The sequence below is a fragment of the Pteropus medius genome, unplaced genomic scaffold, assembly GCF_902729225.1.
Source record: "Pteropus medius unplaced genomic scaffold, Ma_sr-lr_union100, whole genome shotgun sequence".
NCBI classification, from domain to species: domain Eukaryota; kingdom Metazoa; phylum Chordata; class Mammalia; order Chiroptera; family Pteropodidae; genus Pteropus; species Pteropus medius.
In genome coordinates, this window is record NW_024342542.1 from 1,601,198 (window position 1) to 1,627,640 (window position 26,443).

Sequence of the window (26,443 nt, forward strand, 5' to 3'; positions counted from 1 at the left end):
GAGGGAACTGAGTCGTGAGACCCCAGCCCCACCATAGCACAGGATGCATGCAGGGCTATGCCCGCCCTCTGCTACGCAGACAGCTTCTCCACAGGGTAGAGAGATGGCATTCCCGGAGGGGTGGAGAGGCGGAGGGGCGGCTAGGGCGGTGGCAGTTCCCGACAGGCACAGGAAGCCCGCAAGCTCAGGGTGACCGATTGACCTTCAGGCCTCTCCCTCCCTCTGCACTCCCACCTTCCTCATTTCCCAAATGGCTGGCGTCATTACGGGGCGCTGAGAGGCACCCTGTGGGGACAGCTTACAGGGATCCTCTAAGTAGCACTCCAGGGAAACACTGTAGAGGCAGCGCATGATCTAACACAGGCGCACTCACAACTCACAGAGGGGAGCAACACATCCACAATTACATGTGCAACCTAGACCCACTTTACAGATGCAGTAGCACAGTTCTCAGAAGCAACACAAAACACACCGGACTACACAAAACACTCAGGTCCACACATACACGCCACCTAAAGGCACACACTCAACTCTCAGAGGCAAGGACAACAGCAGAGAGCTGCGCACAAGCGTGCATGCACACACCCGAATTTTCTAGGCTTCTTTTCATGAACCATCCTTTCTTCTGGCCCTGGCCCTGATCATAACACTGTGGATATGTGTATGCATGTGCCTGCACATGTGTGCATGCAGGGAGCTCTGCACTCTGGGGTCCAATGGAGAGCCCTAGCTTTGAATCTTGGCCTCTCCTCCTCCTAAGGCCACGTTGGTCAGGTCACTTAACCTTCTCTGAGCCTCAGTTTCTTGATCTGTACAAAAGGCACAATCAGGCCCATGGCACTTGGTGTGCTGTGGGGATTGCCAGGTGTTCCCTCTGAACACCCAGCTGGGCCCCATGGCCCCCACCCCCACCCAGCTCCCCAGATGGTCACATACCTGGACACCCCTCCACGAAACCCCACCAGTTTTAAAACCTGCACAATAACCTGGATCCACACAACCCCTCACATATAGGCAGCCAGCAAAACTCTGTGCTGACTCAGGAATCAGAGTCACAGAGCTGGCGTCAGAACCAGGGTCAGTGAGGGGCTACAGCAGGACTTTCCCTTCCTTCACTTCTCCCTTTGGCCCCGCCACTGACTTACTCAGCCCCCTGTCTCATTTACTCTCCTTCCCTCACTTTCACAATCGGCTTTTCTAAATTCCTGGTTTATGTCCCCTCCCCGCCCCAACTTTCTGGTCCCCCTAACAGAGTCATTTCTTCACTCTCATTCCTAGGCAGGCCACTCAATCCTTTGTGTGTCTGTTTCCTCATATGCATAACGAGAATATGAACAGTTTCTAACTCATAGGGATGTTGTGATGAACAGATTAGTTATGTCGGGAAAAATGCTTAGCACAATATCTGGCACACAGGAAGTCTGCACCATCCAAAAGTGTCGGGTACTATTATTACTATTGGTTTAACATACCTTGGTTAGCCTACATTAATTAACAAGAAGGCAATCAGGATTGACTGTGATAAAGTACTTACAAAGATTAAAGAACAGTGCTTGATAACCAGTAAGCACTCCATAAGTGCTGGTGGTAGTTTTTGTTGTGGTGGTATTATTCTTGTTGATTGGGCTAACCTCCCTGAGTTAAACCAGCTTAATTAGCAAGTGGGTCATGGAGATTGAATGAGATAATTTACACAAAAACTTCAGGGCATGGTATACAGTAAGTGCTCAATAAGTGACTGCTATCATCACTACCATCATTATTATTATTGGTCTGTCCTTCTTGAGCTAAAGAAGGATGTTAATCAGCCCTCAGAGCCCTTTCTCAGGACCCCAGGGAAGATTCAGGCAGCATCTGGAAGCTGGCGGGCAGGGATTGCCTCACCACACCAACCCCCCTCCACTAGGGGTATGAGGGAGGATGGGGAAGGGAGGGAGGATGGGGAAGGGACAAGGCAGGATGGGAGGGTATCAGTTTTCTCCTGACTCACTGGCCTCTCACCACTATTCAGCTCCCCTCACCCAGTGCTCATTAATTCACCAGCACCTTCCCTGCTTGCCAAGCCTGGGTTAAGATCCTGGCACCAGGTTGTGTAGGTTCAAATCCCAGCCATTCCTTGTGATGCTGGGAGAGTTCTTTAATCCTGCAATGCCTCATATTTCCTCATCTGTAAAATGGAAATAATACTGGTACCCAACTCAGAGGCTTATTGTGAGCTTTCAATAAACTGAATTATAGTTGACATTCAATATTATATTAGTTTCAGGTGTATGACAGTGATTCAATATTTTTATACATTATGAAATGATCACCATGATAAGTCTAGTTAGCATTTGTCACCAAAGTTATTACAATATTACTGACTATATTCCCTGTGCTGTACATTGCATCTCCCTGACTTGCTTATTTTATAACTGGAAGTTCATACCTCTTAATCCCCTTCACCTATTTCACTCACTCCCCATCCCTCCTCCCCTCTGGCAACCTCCAGTTTGTTCTCTATGAGTCTCTTTCGTTTTGTTTGGTTGTTTTTTAGATTCCATATATAAGTGAAATCATGCTATATTTGTCTTTTTCTGTCTTACTTATTTTACTTAGCATAATGCCCTCAAGGTCCATCCATGTCACAAAACTTTTTGCTTCAAGTGAGATAAACTATGCCGAGTGCCTGGTACCCAGTTGGTGCTATGTAAATGCCGACTACTTACTTGCCTGTGTTTTCTGAGAGGAGTTAAGACCCAGGCCCTGGCTCCAGGCCACCTGAATTCAAATCCCAGTTCTGCAGTTTATTAACTATGATCCTGGATAAATCACTTAATCTCTCAGTTACCCCAGATTGTATTCCTCCTCCATTCACCGGCTTTATCTCCCTCACTGCTTCTAATTAGTCTCCTCCCTGCCTCCCCTACCCTTCACCAGAATGTCGGATCTACTAGAAATGTTTGTGTGTGCTTGGCATACAGTACACATGTTCATCGATGGAACGAATTAATTCGGGCTTCAGCCATGCGGAGTTTGGGGGCTGTGATTGGATAGACTTGGGAGAGAGTTCAGAAACTTTAGGAAATTGCACTGGGGAAATCCTGCCTCTAAGCCCTCCATTGCAAGTACTGGGGCTGGACTGCGAGGTGGGGGAGGGGGATGGCCAGGGCGAGGCCCAGGGGGAAGGAAAAGGAGGAGGGTGAAGCTCCTTTTCGGCAGCGCTCGGCCCGCCCCTTGGCCTCCACTGATGGTGGGTGGATGAGTAATGCATCCAGGAAGCCTGGAGGCCTGTGGTTTCCGCACTGCTGCCACCCCCGCCCCTTGAGTGGACATTTATCCTCCGCTGCTCAGGCCCTGCTGCCATCACCGCAGAACCAGCGCCTAGAGAGACTACACCAGAGGTAGGTAGGGGCCTGGGCGGCCCCAGGGCCTGGAGCGGGACTGGAGCTTTCCTGCCACCCGGACACCTGGCTGCTTAGCCTGGCCGGGATGGCGGCGGGTACCAGGACCCTGGGCTGGCCAAGGGGAAGACCGGGTGGTGGTGGCTGGAACTGCTTCCCCAATCCAGACACTCCAAACTCCTTTGAACCTCTGACATTCATTCCAACTCTCCTAAACTCATAAGCCCCTAATATCAGATGCCTCTAAGCGGAAAATGCCCCTAAATTCCCTCATTGCCTCCTAACTTACCCACTCTAAACCTCTGAAGCTCCCTAAACTCTCTCAGCCCTCCAGTCTTCCAGACTCCTAAATCCCCAGCTCCCTAAACCTGGAAACTGTCTGCTCCCAAATCCCTCTAGCACCTCCTTCCTCTTAAACCCCCAAACTCCCTCAACTCCCTAAACTCCCAACCTCCTCCAAATTCCTCAGCCTCTCTCAACTATTCTACCTCCTCTCTCAATATGTACAACCCCGAAACTGCCAACTCCCTCAAACTCCTCCAGCTCCCCATACCCCAGATTCTTCACTCTCAACTCAACTTTCTGACTTCCCAGCCTCTGAATTTCAAACTTCCCAGTCCCCTCTTCTTCTCAAGCAATTACAACCCCATAATCCCCCATCAACTCCAGTCCCCTAAATCTTCAAACAAACTTACAATCCCAAAATCCTCTCCCAATTCCCTAAACCTGTGGGGCTCACACCTAAATTTCTAAATCCCACAAGCCTGGGTGCATAGTCATTTAACTCCTCCAGGCTGCTGGAGGGCGGGTGGGCAGGATGGGGTGGCAGGCCTGCCAAAGTCTGAGGATCAGCTGAGCTAGGAGCTGCCTAACTCCTCCTCTCTACCTCTGCAGAACTCACCATGGCCTCCTTGGCACCTCTGACCTATGGCATCTTGTTGTTGCTATGGCTGACAGCCCCCAGCAGGGCCTGTACCTGTGCCCCACCCCACCCGCAGATGGCCTTCTGCAGCTCTGACCTCGGTAAGTGTACCCCATTTGCCCTCACTCACTGCTTTGTTTTCCCTGTTAATCCAGTGGGATTCATGATGGTGCTCACCTCTAAAACAGTTCCACTCAGCCTTGCCCTGACTCTGCTTTTGCCACACTGGCATCCTCATGCTTCCTTGATTACTCCAGGCCCAGTACCATCTCAGGGCCTTTGCACTGGCTGCTCCCCCTTTGCCTGGTACACCTGTCCTCCCAGGTATCCATATAAGCGACTACCTCAAATGTCACCTTCTCAAAATTTTAACCCCTATCCCCTAGTACTCCTGGTCCCCCTTACCCAGCTTTGAAATTCCCCATCATACTTAATACCTTTTAACATTCCATAGACTTATCTTTTTTGCTTGTGTTTAGTCTATATTTTCTTCACCTAAAACCAGAAGAATACCTGGCAAACAACAGGTGCTCCAAAATATTCGCTGAGTGAATGAACACGTAAGGAATATATGAAAAAGGCTTAAAGCAGTGCCTGGCAAAAAGTAGGCACTCAGTATATAGGTGAATCAATAAACAAATGTGTAAATCTCCTAGTGTGTTGTCTGGCATCCAGGTTGCTATTTAAGTATGTGCTTTGCTAGTATGACTATTACGATCATTTTCTTTTTTATTGGCTCATGTAGTCCATTTGACTCATTTTCCCTCCTCCTTTCCTGCAGTCATCAGGGCGAAGTTCGTGGGGACCCCAGAAGTCAACCAGACCACCTCATACCAGCGTTATGAAATCAAGATGACCAAGGTATCCCACCTGCCCCTTCCTCAGCAGTTCCTAACACCTTCCTCCCTGGAGAGCGAGAGAGCGAGAGAGCGAGAGAGAGCGCGCGCGAGCCTGTAGCCATTGGTTGGCGAGGAAGTTAGCTATGACCTCACAATGCTATATGAAGAAGTGGAGTGGGAGGATTATATCAGTAAAACACTCTTCCTTTCATCCATTGGCAGATGTTCAAGGGGTTCAACGCTCTGGGGGATGCCCCTGACATCCGCTTCGTCTATACCCCAGCCATGGAGAGTATCTGTGGATATTTCCACAGGTCCCAGAACCGCAGCGAGGAGTTTCTCATCGCTGGTGAGGTCCCACCCCCTCACCCTTGGCCACACCCACCCATCCCTCAGACTCTGCCCGACAACCAGGCGAGGGTCTGAGGGATGAGTCCTAGTTGAAATGGGGACAGCCCCCATTTCAGACTATCATAAGACCCTTAGCCAGTTTGTGCTCAGGGGATGCCAATCAGGCAATTAGAAGCTGCCTGTTGCCTCGCCCCTCCCCCACAGGACGACTGTGGAAGGAGCATATGCACATCACCACCTGCAGTTTCGTGGCTCCCTGGAATAGTCTGAGCTCTGCTCAACGCAGGGGCTTCACCAAGATCTATGCTGCTGGCTGTGAGGAATGCACAGTGAGTGCCTGGGTCCTGCCCACCATCTGGAGAGCACTCCTTAGACTCTTCCCCAAACCATAGCTTGTTTCTTGCTCTCTTTGGCTATTCTTTGTCCTTTTGGCCATTCCCCAAATTCTTGGGCTGTCCATGATCTCTCTTGCTGTTTCCCCAAACCTGAGACTGTTCTTCCTGAACATTTTGATTGTACCTTTGCCCCGTGTCTGATACCTGGGGATTCTCTGTTCCCTGGATTTTCTGGATGCTTTCTGTCCCTCTAACTCTTCCTCATGACTATTCTATAGTTCTGTGTCTGCTACTGACCCCCTGGGATTGTTTCTTGGTTCCATAGAATGTTCTCCGAGAACCCAAAGTGCTGTTCCCCAACCCATTGACTCTCTTCCCCAGCACATCTGATTGTTGTTCTTCAGCTGTGACTATTCTACACATGAGGGCAAATTACATTGCCCTTCTGACTATTCCAAGACTGTTTCCTGATGGCCCTGAATGTCTTCTGACCCAGTGAATGTCTCTGAGCCCCACAGCTCCTTCCTATGCTTAAGTTCCCCACTTGCCAGCTATTTCTTTATACTGCCAATTGTTTCCTATCCTGTGAGACCGTTCCTCAGAAGACCTACCTGACTGACCCTGTAACTGCTTCCAACTACCAGGAAACTGATCCTTTTGCAAGATTACTGTCACCTCACTGAGCCAAATGACTATTTCCCCAATGGGAGGGGCTGTTCTTGAGTCTGTACCCAGGTGGGGTGATACTAGGTCTCCCCAGCAGCTCTATGTTGAAAGCTGAGGAGGGGAAAGTTCTGCTCTGTCAGGGAAGCAGGGGCAGGAGGAGAAGCCCTCAGATGTGCCTCTCTTCCTTCCTCTAGGTGTTTCCCTGTTCATCCATCCCCTGCAAACTTCAGAGTGACACTCACTGCTTGTGGACAGACCAGCTCCTCACAGGCTCTGACAAGGGCTTCCAGAGCCGCCACCTTGCCTGCCTGCCACGGGAGCCAGGGATGTGCACCTGGCAGTCCCTGCGGCCCCGGATCGCCTGAATCCTGCCTCCAGCAGAAGCCAAAACCTGCACAGTATTAACCCCTTTTCCCACTCCTGTATATCTTTCTTTAAGACAATGAAATAAAGACACTCAGCAGGCAGCGTCCCTGTATAATGTCTGGGAACAAACTCATGTCACTGATGACCTAGTGGGAGCACCCTGGGACCAATGCTGAGGGGATGAGGGGTGCAAAATGTTGGCTTTTTGTACTTTACATAATTTGAGGTATTGCTAATAATTCTCTACATTGGCATTAGCATTGGTGATCTGCAGTGTCAGTAATTTAACCTGCATCATCATCCACAGCTTGTTGGATAATCTCTCTACTCGATACTTTAAAACATTTTACTAGACTAATTCATAAGTCTTATTTTCACAGCGCTTTCTACTTCATAAATTGCCTGCTGCTGAAAAATCACTACCTCATTGGCAAATTCCCCTATTCACAAATCCCTCCAGTCAACAAGCTTATTGATAAATGCCTATCAATTGGCTAACAGCTCTCTTTGCCTTGGGCATTGTCCTGATGTCATCCAGTGCCGATGTCTTGCCCTATCTAAATCTGTAGGTGTTACTATCCCACCTTTAGGTTTTGTACTGTTAGTCTGACTTGAGCGAAAGGAGAAAGCCATAGGGGTCCTGGACCCCTTCCCCACATAACCCAGCCAGGTACTCTGGAAGAACAGGTAGCCCTGTCCCTTCCCCCCAACCATGGCCTGCAAGAGATTCCTTGGAAGTGGTTGTTTGGAGACTAGGAAAGATGGAAAGAAGGTATAATCTGGAAATCCCCAAGCTCTGCCCTTCTTGCCCTTCTCCTCCTTCTCCTACCTCTCTTCCCCTCACTCCTCTGACTAACTTCAACAGCAGTGGAGTGCAGGTAAGGGGTCAAAATCAGAACCAACCAGGTATGTCAGCCCCCACCCCCCAAACACACACCTCTCCCTACACAGCTATCCCCTCACCAAAACTGGGGCTTCTAGACCAGAGCCTTAACATTTCTGGCTTATCTTCCCCCATAAGACCTGAGCGAGAGACCCTCAAAACATGCCTTTCCTTAGGCCTTCCTTCTCCCACAGCTGATACCAGGCCCTCTGGGTCTTTCCCAGTCCCTGGCTCTTGCCTCTTACACTCCAAATGTCCTGACTCAAGTGAGGCCCCTGGGAGCCAGAAATTCAGATTGATACAAATGTTCAATGGAACACTCAAGTGATCCATTGACTTGAGTCTGCTTGAAAAAAGGCTCTAAAATATCTTCTTTGGTGAAGAAAAGGACCCCCAAATTCCCTCCCATCAGACTACCCATTGCTTCTGCCAATAAAAAACTCCTTTAGGGCACTCTGGTTCACCAAGCATGGCCCTTGGATCCTCTGTGGCCTGGTCCTTTTGCATTCCTGGAGATTCCCTCAGGGCCCAAGGTATGTCCTGGATGGAGATGGGTGGACTTTGAGCACCCAGTGCTTATCTGCCTACGCAGGGGACACCCCTGCAGCAATTTCTACAACACTTGCACCTTGGTTATGCCCTGGGTGGATCTGAACACCATCCACCAAAAGGGGTAAATGGCAGCCTTCACTGATGGGTATAACTGTAAGGGAAGGGCCTGGGCCCTAGTGGTCATGGCACTATTGTCTCAGTTGCCTACAAGAATTTGGCAGCTCCTGACAGTTCACCAAACTCTAGTACTAACAGCTGTCTGAACTCTTATGCTGTTCCCTGTCCTCAGCACCAGTTCCCTGATCCCTCAGCTATTTTAACCCCTGGGAGGAAGGGGACATAGAATGTGGCAGTGAAAGAATGGAGCCCAGAGTGGAGGCCGTTCTGCCAACCTGTCCACCTAGATCAAGACATCAATGCTTCATGGACAGGGTTATTCTACTGCAGCCTTTTCCAAAGAATCCAGAGCAGCATACAAGGCCACCGCTCCCAGACCCTGGAAGGAGTTCTTGGCAGGATATCTGTAATCCTGGGGTCACTATATCTCTCCACCATTCTTCTAGAAAATCCACTAAAGTGAGCAAAGTGAATTACACCTGCCCCAGCATTTGGTGTGTCTTTGTGCAAATCTCTGCTTGGGAGAGACTCTGATGGCTGAGAGGAAGTATATGGGGGCGACAGCCCTGTGAAGTGTGCAGCATGAGGGCCAGGTCAGTGGGTAGCCTGGGGGACAGCCCTTCCATAACTGGAGACTTAATACTTCTTCCCTAAAAGCTGGCCTCACAAGTCTCTACCCATAATCCTTCTGAGGTCTGTGCTAGGGTTGGAGGATGATCCATGGGTATATTAGCCCCTTGAGTATTTTTTTCAGGTCAAAACACATGAAACTCTTATAACAATAACTTTATATGCAATATTACTAATAGTGATTTAATTTCTAGACAAGTAGTGTAGTGTAATAATTAAGAGCATGAACACTGGATGGAGCCAGGTCACTTGCATTCAGATCCTGCCCCTTCATGTACTAGCTCTGTGTCCTTAGGGAAATCACATTACTTCTTTGTGTCTCAGTTTCCACATCTGTAAAGTAGGAATTAAAAAATGCCTAACTCATAGGCATAAATGTGAGCATTAAATGAGATCATACACGTAAAGTGCCTGGAACAGTGGTAGCCACATAGCACTTATGAGTATTAGTTATTATTAGTCGTATGATTAATATAATTTAATATATAACATTAGTAGTGGTAATTCTTATCAGTAATGATTATTTGCAATGTTTCAAATAATGTTTAATATCAAGAATGATAATTTACAATATTGGAAATAATATATCAGTAGTAATAATTTAACACACTCTGGAAACCTTAGTTTAACTTGAGATCCTGATAACTTCTCTCAGAGATGTTACAAATATTTAATATACTCATTTGTTGTTTTTCTTATTACTATGACATTTGTACACTGCTTCCCAGTGTGCAAATCCTCTTACTGAAAAATACCAACATTTTCAAAGACTTCTGAGGACAATCCCTCTGCCCAGAGGTAACGTTCCCCACTGTGCAGTCTTCACTGTGGACAATTCACCACATTGAGAAATCTCTGTCACCAAGACTACAGGTGACAAATCTCTAAGCCCTTGGTAAATCTTTCCTTTGAAAAGTCCCCTCTCCTCACTGTACAAATCCCTTGTTTCACAAATACCCCACTAACAAATACCTCTGTTGAGCTACTTCCTTATTCATAAATATCCCACTGACATATCCCCATTAATGGCCCCCGTTGACAAATCTCCCCATTCACAAATACCCAGCAGCAATCTATCACCCACTGATAGACCCCAGTAACAAATATCTCTCTTCATAATTATCCATCTATTGGCATTTCCCCTACTGGCCACTCAGTTGACAAATTTCTCTATTCATAAATAACTTTCTATGACATAATTCCCATTGACAACTTCTATCAACAATTTCCCCATTCATATATCTTGATCCACTGGCATATCTTCCCATTCACACATACCAGTCAAATCTTCCCATTCAGAAATACTCACCATTGCTATCTATCTCACTAATAAACTTGTTTGAAATTCTTTTCATTCATAACCCCCCACCCTTTTGCTTCTATTGATCGAACCCCATTGATATATCACCCTGTCCTTAGATATCTCCAGTTGGAAAATCTCCCTGCTGGAACAGCTCTCAATAAATTACCCCATATGTCGAACTCCACCTCCTCAATGACGGATGAAGAGGTAGATTTCTATAAGATGACCAGCCCTTTCTTTTTATCAATAGTGACTAACACCTACAGCTAATTATCCAGCCCTGGATACTTCCTATGCCAGTAGTGGTGAAATCTGAGGACCAACCCCAATTACACTGTAGAACCCTCACCAAAGGAAATGATTAGGGCACAAATTCTCTGTAGATGTGGGGGTGAAGGTAGAGCTTTAAAAAGATTAGTTGAAAGTATTCATAAGACTCTGTTAGAACTCCAGACAAACTCCCCAACTATCAATTCCTACTCCAGTAGAAGGCTGAAGGTTTAATCTCTTGAAAGAGTAAAACAGAAGGTTCATGGGAGCAGGAATACCTATGTTGCACCTCCCTGTTGTGGACTATTTATCCACCACCGAGATTGGGCCTCCTGCTGAACCTTCATGGAGAGCTATAGCTCTGACAGAAGGAGGTGGGGCCATTGGTATCAGAAGCCCAGATTCAGTGTCTTTTCCCCCTACCACACCATGGGGACCTCCTCCTGACCCTGGGCCCCTGGAAAGCAGTAGTGTTAGACAGATGCTTCCTGAAGCCTCTCTTGTTTGAGAGTAAGCTGGCATGGGGAAAGGTCATATTTCAACTCTCTCCCACTCTTGTATCCCTCAGGTCTCTGCCATGAATCCCACATTCCTGCTGATCTTTGTTTTGCTCCTGGCTCTGTCTATGACCACCCTTAGGTAGGCCTTTGGGTACTAACAACCACACCCCCACACTGTTTGTTGTAACTCAGACATGGGTAAGTCTGGGTAGACCTCAGAGGGGCCTCCAATAAAGGGGCTCACAGTGAGGTTCCAGAAGGGTAAATAAAGTCAACTGAAATGGTAACAGCCTGGTGGGGAGGTGCTCTGCAAAGTGGTTTTTTTTTTTAAGGAGTCTTGGGGATGAAGAAAATTTTGAATGCCTGAATACCAAAGGGTCCCCTGACACATATTTCCCACCCCTAGTCCTCATGGCTTAATTCCTGGGGCCCATCCTCCTCACTGAGATCATGCAGCATTATGAGTTCAAATCACCAGGGTACCCTGCCCACCTCTTCCCCACACCTGTCTCCCCACCAAAACACAAGCCCCTGACCCTGCTCTGGCTGAGGGAATGGGTTGGGTCTCTGAGATCCAAAGGCTACTGATGTGATACTCAGACCCCAGCCCCTCAGCCCATAAAAACTCTTCAGTATCAGTGTCCCTTTCTTTTTCCCCTTTCATAGACAATCAAGGTTCCCAGAGGAGTCTTGAACCTCTAGTTAATGAAAGTACCAGACTATAAAGAACAACGTGGTTTTATCTACATGCTTATCAAGAACAACTGTGGTGACTTTATGAGGAGAGATTCCCCTTTAGGAATTCCTCATCATGAGTCAGCCAGCCTGTCTGCACCTTGCATGGACTCCTTATCTTCAGGCCTCCCTCTGTCCCAGCCTTGGAACAAAGTGTCCCCTCCCTGGGGCACTGTCCCAGGTGCCACCCAACCCAAGATACCGTGTTTCCCAATTTCAGGCAACCACAGCACATTCTGTCCCTGACCCCTAGTGTCCTGAATCTTTTGGACTGACTACTTGGGAGGGTCATAGTCTGTCCTAGCCAAGGGACATCTGGTCACACTTTAGTGATCATCAGGGGATGATATTTCTAGGCTTCTTGAAGGATGGAAACTTGCACTTCAGGGAATGAATGGCGTATCTTTGAAAGTGGCTCAGGGAGGAACATATTAGGGAAGCTTCCTGAATATGTACAGGAAAAAATGCCACTGGTCCTTGAGTGTGCCCTTCAGGTATGTCTGCAGCCACAGCGCCAGCTCTCTCCCATTTTTTTTTCTGCTCCCTCCTCCTGTTTGCCAGTCCCTATTTCCTTTCCTTATCTCCTGCTCCTTCGCCCTGCCCTCTGCTCCTTCTCCATGTTCCATATTGCTTTCCCTCCTCCTGCTCCCCATCCTTGTTCTCTTTCCTCCCTGCTCCCCACTCACCATTTGCTATTTTTGTTCATTGTTCCCTGATCCCTCTGCCTATCTTTAGTCCCTGCTGCCCTTTTCTGCTAGGAGCAGAAACTATGAGAAGAGTGTGGAATGGTGCTCTGCCCAACTACTAGGTGCTTCCCTGATACCCCTGCAAAGCCACATACCTGAATCCCAATCTTGCAGTGTCCATGGAGGGACATTTGCTTGGCTGAGCACTGGCAAGAAGAACATGAAACCATCAACTTGGTTGCCTTCCTTGGTGATTTTTGAATCTTCAGATACAACAGCCTCCTGCCTTAGATACAGACTTCTACTCAACCACGGTGAGTTGGGGACTCTCCACCTTCTTGAAACTTCTAAACCTCTCTAAGTCCACCAATCTCCCAAAGACTGTCAACTTCTAACTGTGATGGGGATCCATCTGGTCATGTTGTTTATTGACCTGGGTGCAGGTGACAGGAGTGTGTTTGCTTTGTCAAAATTCAATGAACTACACACTTATGATATGTTCCCTTTTCTGGGCTGATTATGTTTCAATGAAATTAGCCCCTCAAAAGAAAACACTTCACCCTATGACATATCTCCCTGTTCCTTCCTTCACTTCCTCACTCCCTCCTGACCTCTCTCTTTCACACATCCCTGACCCTGTTGATTCTTATCCCAAAGCACCCTCTCTTTCCTCACTGCATAAGGAGCATGAATCTTGAGCCCAGAGAAAAGATCGAATCCAGAGAGACCTTGGGTTTGGACTCCACCTGCAGCATTATGAACTCTCTTTAAATATTTGTTGAGCCATAAATCACCTGGAGTGTAGGTAGCAAGGAAGGTGAAATTCCTATTCCCATAGCACCCCCTACACCTAGGTCTATATGACCAGGTTGATGTAAGCAGATCACCAGGCTAGAAAAGCTGGGGGGCAGAGAAGTCAAACTATGCTTAACAGGGTACTCCCATGAGCCCCACCCTTGACAGGTGACTACTTAGACACACTGAGTTGAGCAGCTCTGAAGATTCCTGGTGCTCTGCAACCTGTATAGGAGTAGGTGTGGTAGCAAAGCCAGAGTCCCGATATGTGCTTCCTACCACATGATGGAGGCTGAGAACCTTCCCACCAGAGCGTCAAAGTAGAGAATGGGGGAAAACTACTTCTGCAAATCCAGGCCCAGTTTTTGACCCTCCGTGCTGCACAGTAGGGTGGGGAACAAAAGAAGAAATGGGTTTGCGAGAAGTCTAATACCTCTGCCACCACCTGCCACCATTACCCACCATTAACTCTGGCTTCTTCCTAGCCAATGAAGTTCTGTTCTTTCTGTTTCTGACAAAAAATAGTCTCTGCATAGCTACAGAACAGCCAGGAGGTGTGACTGCCTTACTAGATATCAGTAATTAATGAGAAAATATAGTTATTAAGATAGTACTGCATTGGTACAGGTATAGAAAAAGTGACCGGTGGACTAGAACAGAGAGTCCAGAACCTGCCCCACACACATATGAGATTTCAGTATATGACAAAGGTGGCATAGCAGATCAGTGGAGAATAAACAGTTACCTCTAAGGAAAAAGACAAAACTGGATCCCTACCTATCTCATACTGTATATGAAAGTGAATTTTGGTGAACACATGTAATAAAGATGTTCGTAAGGGTGCTACTTGTTTGCTATATTGAGAATAGTGTTATGTAAATGAATAGATGTGATGGCCATTCTGTAATGTATGTAGAGAAGTGTTAAAGAACACCTATAATAAAGATGTTTGTAAAAATGTTTTTAAAAAGAACATCAATTTCAGACAAATGAAGAATTTAAATGTCAAAAACAAAGCTTGCCACTTTTATAATTTACCAAATTTCCATACAGACCTTTAATTTTTCTTCCTTTAGCCTGTCAGTTTGTCTATTCATGTGTCAGCATTGTACTGTTTAAATTAGAAAAGCTTCATAAAATATTTGCTGGCAGAGGCATTAGACTCCCTGTAGCCTGGTACAGCTAGTCCTAACCACCTACCAAGCTTTTCTTTTTCAGGGTTTTCCTGGATATTATTGCATGTTTGCTTTTCCATATGAACTTTACTATCATTTTGTCCAGCTGTAGATAAAAGCTTGTAGGTGTATTTTGGGAAGTCACATTAAATTTATAAATTGAATAAAGACCTGAGAAGGGAAACTGCCATTTTCGTGATGTTAATTCATTCTATCCAAGAACAAGGAATGACTTTCTATTTGTGTAAGTCTACCTTTGTATCTTCCAGGAATGTTTTAAGCTTCTACTCATTTAAGGTTGCATACCCCTTGTTGACATTATCCTGAAGAATATTATCTTTTTTCTTTTGTTATCATAAATGGGGTTGTTCCATTATACATTCTATCTGGTTATTTGTGTATATGAAAACTACAGATTTCTCTATGTTGGTTTTATATTCTGCTATGTTACTGAATTCTTTAGTTATTTGAAATACCTTTATTATTAGTTCTCTAGGGGATTTCCAGGTGTGCTATCATATCATCTATAAATAGAGATATTTTTATGTCGTTACCCATTCTTACAACTATAATTGCTTTTCCTAGTCTAATTGCATTGGTCTAACAACTTCAAGTACAATACTGAAAAGGAATAGAGAAAGTGGGCACCTTACCTTATTCTTTATTTTTAAGTTTATTGAGTTAACATTATTTAATACAATTATATATTTTTAGTTATACATTATAATTTGAAATCTGTATATTCTACTGTGTATTTACCACCCAAAGTCCAATTTCCTTCAGCTACCATATATTTGATCCTCTTTCCCGACTTCACCCTCCCTCTACCCCCATATATTTGACCCCCTTTAACTGGGTTCACTCCACCCTCCCCACCCCTACCCTCTGGTAACGACTAGACTATAGTCCATGTCCATGAGTCTCTGTTTGTTTGTCCTGTTCATTTGTTGCTTTTAGGTTTATATTCCACACATAAGTGATTTCATGTGATTTTCAACTTTTTCTGTCTGGCTTATTTCGCTTAGCACGATTATCTCGAGGTCCATCCATGTTGTCACAAATGGCAGTATTTCATCTCTTCTCACGGCTGAGTAATATTCCATTGTATATATGTACCACAGCTTCTTTAGCCATCATCTATTGTAGGACACTTCGGTTGCTTCCATGTCCTGGCCACTGTGAATAATTTTGCTATGAACATCGGTGTGCAAATATCTTTTCGATAAGGGTTTTCAAGTCTTTGGGGTAAATATCCAGTAGAGGGATTACTGGATCATATGATAGATCAATTTTTGGTTTATTGAGGAACCTCCAAATTTTCCATAGTGGTGGTACTGATTTGCAGTCCCACCAGCAGTGTATGATGGTTCCTTTCTCTCCAGATCCTCTCCAGTATTTGTTATTACTAGTCCTGTTGATTATAGCTATTCTAACAGATGTGAGATGGTATGATATTGTGTTTTTGATTTGCATTTCCCTAATAGCAAGAGATGTTGAACATCTTTTAATGTATTTGTTGGCCATTTGTATGTTTTCTAGGGAGAATGTCTGTTCAGGTCCTCTCCCATTTTTTGATTGGATCACTTGCTTTTTTCTTATTCTTGAGTTGTATGAGTTCTTTGTATATTTTGGGTATTAGGCCCTTATCAGAGGCATTGCTTGCAAATATATTTTCCCATTCGGATGGTTGTCTCTTTACCTTGTCGACGGTTTCTTTTGCTCAGCAGAAGTTTTTTAGTTTGATGTAGTCCCATTCACTTATTTCAGCTTTTACTTCCCGTTTTTGACGTCAAATTATAAAATCTTTAAGTCCAAGGTCTTTGAGTTTAGTTCCTATGTTTTCTTCTATGTATTTTATTGTTTAACATCTTATTTTCAGGTCCTTAATCCATTTTGAGTTAATTTTGGTGTGTGGTGATACACAACAGTCCAGTTTCATTCTTTTGCAGGTGGCTTTCCAGTTTTCCCAGCACCATTTATTGAAGACGCTTTCCTTTCTCCACTGTATGTTTTTGTCTTTTTTGTCTAAAATTATTTGCCCATATAAATATGGGTTTACTTCTGTACTCTCGATTCTGTTCCACTGGTCCATGTGTCTGTTTTGCTGCCAATACCATGCCTTTTTTATTTATACCTACAGCACCCAGTCTTCCTAGATGGTCTCTCATCCAAGTGCTAACCAGGCCGACCCTGCTTAGCTTCCGAGATAAAACGGGATTGGACGTGTTTAGGGTGGCATGGCCATAGACACCATGCCGTTTTGATTACTGTCGCTTGTTAGTATAATTTGACGATTTTTTTGTTCTATTTCTTTAGAATTGCTGATGGGATTTTGATAGGGATTGCATTAAATCTGTATAATGCTTTAGGTAATAAGGTCATTTTAACTATGTTGATTCTTCCAATCCAAGAACACGGAATATCTTTCCATTTCTTTGTATCTTCTTCGATTTCTTTTAATAGGGTCTTGTAGTTTTCATTATATAGGTCTTTCACATGTTTCGTTAGATTTATTCCGAAGTATTTTATTCTTTTTGTTGCAATTGCAAAAGGAATTATCTTTTCCACTTCTTTTTCTGACACTTCGTTATTAGAGTGTAGGAACGCTATGGATTTTTGAACATTGATTTTGTATCCAGAAACTTTACTGTATTTGCTTATCGTTTCTAGTAGTGTTCTTGTGGAGTCTTTAGAGTTTTCTATATAGAGAATCATGTCATCTGCAAATAGTGACAGTTTGACTTCTTTGTTCCCAATTTGGATGCCTTTCATATCTTTCTCTTGTCCGATTGCACTTGCTAGGACCTCCAATGTTATATTGAGTAACAGTGGTGATAGTGGACAGCCTTGCCTTGTTCCTGATCTTAGAGGGAAGGATTTCAGTTTTTTATCATTAAGTATAATGTTGGCTGAGGGTTTGTCATATATGGCCTTTATTATGGTAAGGTACTTTCCTTCTTTACCAATTTTGTTAAGTGTTTTGATCATAAATGGATGATGTACCTTGCCGAAGGCTTTTTCTGCATCTATTGATATGATCATATGATTCTTGGTTTTTAATTTGTTTATGTGGTGTATCACTTTAATTGATTCGCGTATGTCGAACCATCCTTGTGCCTCTGGGATGAAGTCCACTCGATCGTGGTGTATAATCTTTTTAATGTGTTGCTGTATTCGGTTCGCTAGTATCTTATTTAGGATTTTTGCATCTGCGCTCATGAGAGACATTGGTCTGTAGTTTTCTTTTTTGTGTGTTATCTTTACCAGGAATATTGGCCTCATAAAATGAGTTGGAAAGGCTTGCCTCCTCTTCAATTTTTTGGAAGAGTTTGAGGAGAACAGGTATTAAATCTTCTTTGGATGTTTGGTAGAATTCACTGGTGAAGCCATCTGGTCCTGGACTTTGACTTTTTCATAGGTTTTTTATGATTGTTTCAATTTCCATACTGCTGATTGGTCTATTTAGATTTCCCAGTTTTGATTCAGTCTAGGAAGGTTGTATTTCTCTAAGTACTGGTCCATTTCTTCTAGGTTATTAAATTTGGTGTTATATACTTTTTCATAGTATTCTTGTATGATCCTTTGTATTTCTGTGATATCAGTCACAATTTCCCCTCTTTCATCTCTTATTTTCTTATTTGTGTCCTTTCTCTTTTTTCTTTAGTGACTTTAGCCAGGGGTTTGTCAACTTTATTAACCTTCTCAAAGAACCAGCTCTTTGTTGCATTTATTTTTAACATTGTTGAACTTTCCTCTTATGATTGCTTTTGCCGTGCCCCAAAACTTTTGATATGTTTTACTATCACTATTATTTGTTTCTATGTATCTCTTGATCTCTCTTTTTATTTCTTCTTTGACAGTTATTCTTCAGTAGCATGTTGTTTAATCTCCATGTATTTGTATTTCTTCCTGATTTCTTTTTGCAGTTAATCTCAAGTTTCAAAGCATTATGATCAGAAAATATGGTCGGGATGATTTCAACCCTCTTATATTTGTTTCTGCTATCTCTGTGTCCCAGTATGTGGTCAATCCTTGAGAATGTTCCATGTGCACTAGAGAAGAATGTATAAGCAGCTGTTTTGGGATGGAAGACTCTGTAAATGTCAATTATGTCCAGTTGGTCTAATGTGTCATTTAAGGATGCTATTTCCTTATTGATTTTCTGTTTGTATGATCTGTCCATATCTTATAGTGGAGTAGTTGGGTCCCCTACTATGATAGTGTTTTGGTCTGTTTCTCTCTTTGGTTCTGCTAGTAATTGCTTTACATATTTTGGGCTCCCTGATTGGGAGCATAGATATTAATAAGTGTTATGTCTTCTTGGTGCATGATTCCCTTTATCATTTTGAAGTGTCCCTCAGTATCGTTGTTTATCTTTTTTATTTCGAAGTCTATTTTGTCTGATATTAGTACCGCTACTCCCGCTTTTCTCTGAATACCATTTACTTGAAATGTCATTTTCCACCCTTTCACTTTGAGTCTATATTTGTCTTTGGAGCTGAGATGTGTCTCCTGGAGGCAGCATATGGTAGGGTTTTGATTTTTGATCCATTCTGCAACTCTGTGCCTTTTTATTGGGGAGTTCAGTCCTTTTACATCTAGGGTGATTATTGAAATACGAAGTCTTCTTATAGCCATTTTATCTTTTGTTTTCTGGTAGCTCAGTGTTTCCATTGCTTCCTTGTCCTTGCGTTTCTGTTTTCTTTATTTTGGTTGGCTTTTGTGGGCTTTGCCTCTGGTTCTTCTTGTTTTGTGTGATATACTTCAGTTCTGAATCTTTGGTGTGTGGTTACCACTACGAATATGTAAAGGATAGTTATATATTTGCAGTCATCCATTTTCTTCTGTGCGTGCCTTATCTCCATTCCCCTTTGCGAATTTGGATCTTTGAATCCTCCCTTTTTCAGTCATTGTTATCTCAATTTGTCCCTAGGTATGCTGAAGGTTCATTACTATCTTGTTATAACAATTCTCTTCTTATTATTTAAGCTTATAATGCCCTGTTCTTTGTAAGGGTTGCACTCCTCTGCTTCTATTTGCCTGATAGTCACTTTACTCCTAATTATGTATTTTTTTTTTGTCATTTTGTTTTAGGTGAGCTGACCCCTTTCAGTTTCCTGTAGTGCTGGCCTCGTAGTGGAGAATTCCCTCAATTTTTGTATGTCTGGAAAGGTCTTAATTTCTCCTTCATATCTAAAGGAGAGTTTAGCTGGATACGTTATTCTAGGCTGGTAGTTCCTTTCACTTAATAGTTTAAATATATGATTCCATTCCTTTCTGGCTTGTAAGGTCTACTCTGAGAAGTCCTAGGATAATCTAATGGGTTTTCCTTTATAAGTTACCGTTTTCTTCTCCCTGGATGCCCTGAGAATTCTGTCTTTGTCATTGATTTTTGATAATTTTAATGCAATGTGTCTTGGTGAAGGCCTTTTTGGGTTGAGATAATTGGGTGTTCTGTTGACTTCTTGAATTCCAAGCTCCAGCTCATTCCTTAGATTTGGGAAATTCTTGTCCACTATTTGTCTGAAAATGCTTTCTAGTCCTTGCTCCTTTTCCTCCCCTTCGAGAATGTCCATTATTCTTATGTTTCCTCTCCTGGTGCTATCAGCTAGTTCTTGAATTTCTCTTTCACTATTTTTCATTCTTCGGTTTCTCTCTTCTTCCTTCTGATTTATTTCTAGATTTCTGTCTTCGATGTCACTGATCTTTTCCTCCATTTGGTCAACTCTATTCCCCAAGCTTGCTATTTCATTTTTCAACTCTTGCGGTGTGTTCTTCATCTCCAGAAGATCTATTCTGTTCTTCTTGAGGGTTTCAATCTCTTTGCTCTGCTCATTGAGGTGTTTTTTCAGTTCCTGAAATTGTTGATCAGACTCTTTTTGGAACTCACTAAAGTTTTTCAGAAGTACCATCCTGAATTCTCTGTCATTTAAGTTGCATATTTCTATGTCTGTAAGTTTATTTTCTGGAGATTTTTCTCTTTCTTTCTGCGATACCTTGTTGCCTTGGTTGTTCATGGTGTTTAATGGACTATGTCTCCACCTGGGCATTAATGGAAGTGTATTCTGCTGTTTTTGCAGACAAAAATTTATTATATAGAGGTGTCTCTTTAGCCTACTGTAAAGAAGGTGCTTTTCTTTTCTTTTTCAGTAGGTGGCATCTAAGCCTTGGATCCCTGCTTTATATAAAGTCTTAATAATGCCTTTTTATTTTTATGTATATATTTAATCACACTCGCTATCCTCAGTTTCAATCTCTGTCAGTGTCAATGACAGTCTCAGTAGCTTTTGCTCAGATTCCCTTTGGTTCCGCGGTGATCATTCTCGGAGGATATGGGGCAAGGACTCTCTGGTTTGGGATTTGGGGGCTGTGGCTCAGCATTGGTTTTACAACTGCAGCCAGTAAAAATCAACTGTTGTTTCTCTGCTGTCCCACTTCTCTGCTTTCTGCCCTGATGACTAGGGCCCTGCCGCCAGCTGTGTGGAACTAACAACTCTCCCAGGCAGGGCTATTCAGGGAACTCATCACACCTTCTCCCCTCCCTCTCCTCCTACAGGGAGCTCCAGTGGCTGCCAGAAACAGCTTCTTAATTTCTCCCAGTCCACCGCCTGACACCCCAGGTTCTGACCTGTGGTAGCTCTTATATGCAGATCTCATGCTCAGATGTGCTGGTGTGCAGTTTGGGTGTTTTTTTGTTGGGTTTTATTTTTATTTTATTTATTTATTTATTCTATTAAGTTTGTTGGGGTAACCTTTGTTATACAATTATATAATTTTCAGGTGTACATTATAATTTGACAAGTATATATTCTAGTGTGTGTTTATCGCCCAAAGTCCACTTGCATTCAGCTACCATATATTTGATCCCCTTTACCCACTTCACTCTCCCCCTATCCCCCCCTATATTTGACTCCCTTTTTTGTTGAGTTTTAGATGTTCAGCTTATTGTTATTTCAAGAGGAGAGATCTGGGGACATCTCTCATTCTGCCATGTTTCCAAAAAGACTATACCTTATTCTTGATCTTAGTAGAAATGCCTTCAATGTTGTCCCATTAAGTTAACGATAAATTTAGGATTGAGGTATACACATTTTATCATGTTAAGAAGGTATCAGCTGATTTCTATTTTTAAATGACTTTTATCAGAATAGAAGTTGAATTCTGTGAAAGACTTTTTAAATATCTATGTAAATGATCAAATGGTTTTCTAGTTAGATCTATTAATGTTTATTATATTAATAAATTACCTATAACAAACCTTCCTTGCATTCCCAGAAGTAAACTCAATTACTTGGTCATGCTATGTTATTTTCTTAATGTAGTTGTGCATTCGTAAGCTAATATTTTATTTAGAATTTTTGTACTGATATTCATGAGTGAAATATTTTATGCTTTTTCCTTTTTGTGCTATCAATGTTATAATTGCTTTAGAAAAACTGTATATTTCTCTTCGTTTTCTGTTCTCTTGAACAATTTATTTGGCATTAAGATTAACTGTTCTCTAACAGTTTGGTAGAATTCTCCATCTGGGCTTGATGCTTTTTAATGGGGTAGTTCCTTAATAACTTTATTTATTTTATGGAAATTGGTTTGTTAAGCTCTAATTGCGTCAATTTTTGTTAACTGCATTTCCCTAGAAAATTGTCTATTTTAGCTACGCTTTAAATTTTATCTGTCTATGCCTTTTTCTATTTTGACTTCTGGAATCATGCTAATGTCTTACATTTAATAATATAAGGTTAAATTAGCACAGATAGGGAAAAAATTAAAATGTAATACAAAGAGAAACAAACTATACTTGTAACAAAATGAATAACATAACCATGTTGCATGAGAAATAACATGAATTAAACCAAATAAATTTTGTATGCAGTACTCTGTATACCCTTGCCTCAAGACATAAAATGACAAACAGGAGCGAGAAAAAAATGGCATAGATGATAGAGGCTTTGTTCATCCCTCTGGCAACCAAATCAAAGTTGTGATGGAAACAAGGAGCAGCAGCAAGGAAAAATCGCCTGGGATCTAGATGAACAAGCCATACAACTAGGAAGACATCCAAGAAATCACCCAGCAATGGCAGTAGGTAGGACAGGGTGAGGACACGGGGCTGCCTGATCTCGAGCAGCTGAATGAGATGGAAGCTGCGGCAGCGGCAGAATCCTCTTAAAGGGGCCACGGCCATGAGCGGATTTTTGCGGTGACAGATCTGCTCTCTCTGAGTACCAGTGCCAATTTGGCTGTGCGCAGGGGGCGCTAGGGACTTATAGGGAGACATTGTCGGAGTGAGGGCCTAGGTGAGACTCGCTCTGTACAGAAGTGCTGGCAGTACGCATTGTTTCCAGTTAAGCCCTCCCCCCTCCCAGTTCATGGGACACAGTACGCCATAGCGTGGCGATCATGTCAAACTGGATAACAGGGGTTGCTCTGCAGAGGATTCCCCGAAACTCCACCTCCCCCAACTTGTGGCCCCACCCAAGCCACATCCAGGTATATCCTTAGTGAATCAGGTTTTCCTTGCTGAGCAGCACCTAGAATCACACTGGAGGCAGCTGGCCTCAGTTTCTGGTGTGGCCTTTTGAGGCAACTATAAGCACAGCATCTGTGGATTGCTTGCTGAATCTTAACAGGTGGCTCCAGAGGGGCAGAGGCTTGGGCTAAATTTGGCCTGCAGCTGAACCCCTCTCAGGACTGTTCCTCTGGACACCAACTTCACAAATCCACACTAATAAGACCAGGAGACTTAGCAGCTTTGCTTAGTACACAGAAACAAACATGGAAAGGCAGCCAAAATGAGAAAGCAAAGAAGCAGAAACCATATGAGAGAACAGAATAGAGATCCAGATATAATGGAGTCAAGTAATCTAAGAGATCCAGAGTTCAAAATGCTGGTTAAAAAGATGCTCAATGAACTTTTGGGAAATGTAGATAAATTCAGAGAGAACTTCGACAAAGAGATAAAAAACATAAAAATGGAAATAAAAATTATAAAAGGGAACCAGTTTGAAATGAAGAACACATTATCTGAGATGAGAAGTATATTAAATGGAATAAACAAAGTCAATAAAGAAGAAGATCAAGTGCCCTATCTAGAGGACAGGAAAGCCAATCAGGACACTCAATCAGAATGGCAAGAAAAAAGGTGCCAAGACTATAAAAATAATTTAAGGAGAATATGGGACACTATTAAAGCTCCAAATATTTGTCTGATCAGTGTAATGGAAGAGCATCAAGATGTTGAACAGCTGTTTGAAGAAATAATGATGGAAAACTTCCCCAACTTGGTGAAGGAAATGGACATAAAACCCCAGGAAGCTCAGAGAATTCCAAAAATCAGGGATCCAAAGAGGCCCACCACAAGACACATCATAATTAAAATTCCAAAGGTTAAATACAAAGAAAGAATATTAAAAGCAGCAAAAGAAAAACAAATAATTACATATAAGGGAACACCCATAAGACTGGCAGCTGATTTCTCAAAAGAAACTATGCAAGACAGAAGGGCTTGGCACAAAATATTTGACAGGATGAAGACCCAGGATATACAACCAATAATAATTTATTCAGCAAAGCTATCATTTAGAGTTGAAGGACAGATAAAGAGTTTCCCAGACAAAAATAAGCTAAAGGAATTTATCACCACCAAGCCAATATTACAGGAAATGTTGGAGGGACTTCTTTAAGAAGAGAAAATAGAAGACTCAGTTCACATTAAAAGACACACAGATTAAAAGGAAGGGGATGGAAAAAGATATTAGTTTGATGGACTTAGAAGGTATTTAAGTCAGACAGAGAAAGATAAACACTATATGATTTCACTTAATCTAAGGAATAAAAAGAACAAACTAATCAAAAATAGACTTACAAATATAGTGGACAATTTGATGACAGAGAGGAGGGAGGCTTGGGGGCCTGGGAGAATGGGGTGAAGGGTTAAAGAAGTACAAATTAGTAGCTGACGAATGGTCATGGGTATTGGGGTCACAGCATAGGCAATGCAGTTAGCATTAATATGTTGGCTAGGTGGAGGGTCAAGGGAGGGAGAGAGTAATTGGGAGGATCATTTTGACAAAGTATATAGATGTCTAACTAATGTACTGTATACCTGAAACTAATTTAAATAAAAAATAAAAACCAAAATAAAAAAAGGACAAACAAATTTTAAACTCTACCTTACTAGGATTATTTTTCAGTGGTATGGGTGTTTAAATTCTAAAAATACTTTCTGTGTATTGTGGGATTAAGCAAATGAGTTAATATATTGATGATGTTGGAGGTTAGGACTCTTCGTATTAGAGAAGAGAAATGTCTGTATCATCTCGAATGAGAGGAAGAAGCTGAAGGAAAAGCACAACGTGTGTTCCAGTGGTGGGGGTATCGATGAACAAATATATATATATATATGCATATATGTCATATATATATATCTATATATATATATATATATATCTCTCTAGTCATTTCCTAGCTCTGTATGAAGGAACCTAGAAGCAAAGGCAAACTAGTAATAATGAGTACATCTAGCTGCCAGATCTTGGCTTTGAAATGCTATTATCCTAGGGCTGAGGCTGAAGGAAAACAAGATATGTCTGAGAGTGATGTCAGTGGAAATGCCAGAGTAAGGGACTATAAAAATCCTCTCCTTCATAAAAACAATGAGAACATTGGGGAAAAAAAATGTCAAAATCAATTTTTTTTAGAACTTTGAAAATTGACCAATTTTAAAGAATGGCTGAATATCAGTTATAACAGTAAGCTTTGTGGCATTTGAACTTTCCCTGTTTGTATCTCCTTCTCTCCATCTCCACAACAGCCTTGAAAATCAACAACCTTGCAATCCTGATGAAAACCAGCAGCCCAGCAACCACAAGAGGAGGTGGAACAAATTTAGAGTCCCTCCAAAGTTTCATTCTCAGAGAATTATCTTTATTTTAACTGTCTGGCACTTTCTTAAAAATTCCACTCACAGTATTTGTCTATTTAACCTGACTCAGAGTTTACCTGGTGTGAACAGTTTTGCCTGGGGGTGCTTTTCAAAAACAATCAGCAGCAATTGTTTAACATAGCAGGTGCATAAGACAGAGATTACAACTAAAACAAACAACAAGCTGATCAAAAAAAAAAATAAAAATAAAAACTTAACAGGAAAAGTTGGGTAATGAGATCTCTATAGGAGGCTTTGAAAAGCTCCAACATATCCCTAGAAATCTAGAAAGCCACAAATGTGCATAAGGCTGTGTGCATGCACAAGATCTCTGGCGAACATGGAAGTTCTGCTCAAGAAGATGTAAAGACTAAGACAAAGTTGTAAATAGCCTGCCTGAGCATTGAAGGCATGCAACAACATACACATAGAGCCCATCAGCAAAGCCTTACAGACCTACTAGTTCTAGTTTTTTGAAGAAATATCTGACTAATCATTAGCTGACCATGAAGCTAATGGAGCAGACACTTCAGTGGCAATATGACAAAGAATAACACTTAATGAAATTAGTTCAGGAACAACAACAACAACAAAAAAGAATAACAAAAACACCTAGATGAGCAGAGCAAAGAGATTGAAACCCTCAAGAAGAACAGAATAGATCTTCTGGAGATGAAGAACACACCGCAAGAGTTGAAAAATGAAATAGCAAGCTTGGGGAATAGAGTTGACCAAATGGAGGAAAAGATCAGTGACATCGAAGACAGAAATCTAGAAATAAATCAGAAGGAAGAAGAGAGAAACCGAAGAATGAAAAATAGTGAAAGAGAAATTCAAGAACTAGCTGATAGCACCAGGAGAGGAAACATAAGAATAATGGACATTCTCGAAGGGGAGGAAAAGGAGCAAGGACTAGAAAGCATTTTCAGACAAATAGTGGACAAGAATTTCCCAAATCTAAGGAATGAGCTGGAGCTTGGAATTCAAGAAGTCAACAGAACACCCAATTAT

At 42.6% G+C, this 26,443-nt stretch overlaps 2 protein-coding genes across 3 annotated transcripts in view; one reads left to right on the top strand and one right to left on the bottom strand.

Annotated features, from left to right (window-relative positions):
* SYN1 (synapsin I) overlaps positions 1 to 26,443 on the bottom strand; it is a 56,184-nt gene that overhangs the window by 7,131 nt on the left and 22,610 nt on the right. The gene's annotated exons all lie outside the window — the stretch shown is intronic.
* TIMP1 (TIMP metallopeptidase inhibitor 1) lies at positions 3,225 to 6,974 on the top strand. The gene is made up of 6 exons (XM_039866420.1): positions 3,225 to 3,383; positions 4,278 to 4,406; positions 5,087 to 5,166; positions 5,367 to 5,493; positions 5,700 to 5,824; positions 6,691 to 6,974. The coding sequence occupies exons 2-6, from the start codon at positions 4,286 to 4,288 to the stop codon at positions 6,859 to 6,861; spliced, it is 624 nt and encodes a 207-aa protein (XP_039722354.1). The 5' UTR covers positions 3,225 to 3,383; positions 4,278 to 4,285; the 3' UTR covers positions 6,862 to 6,974.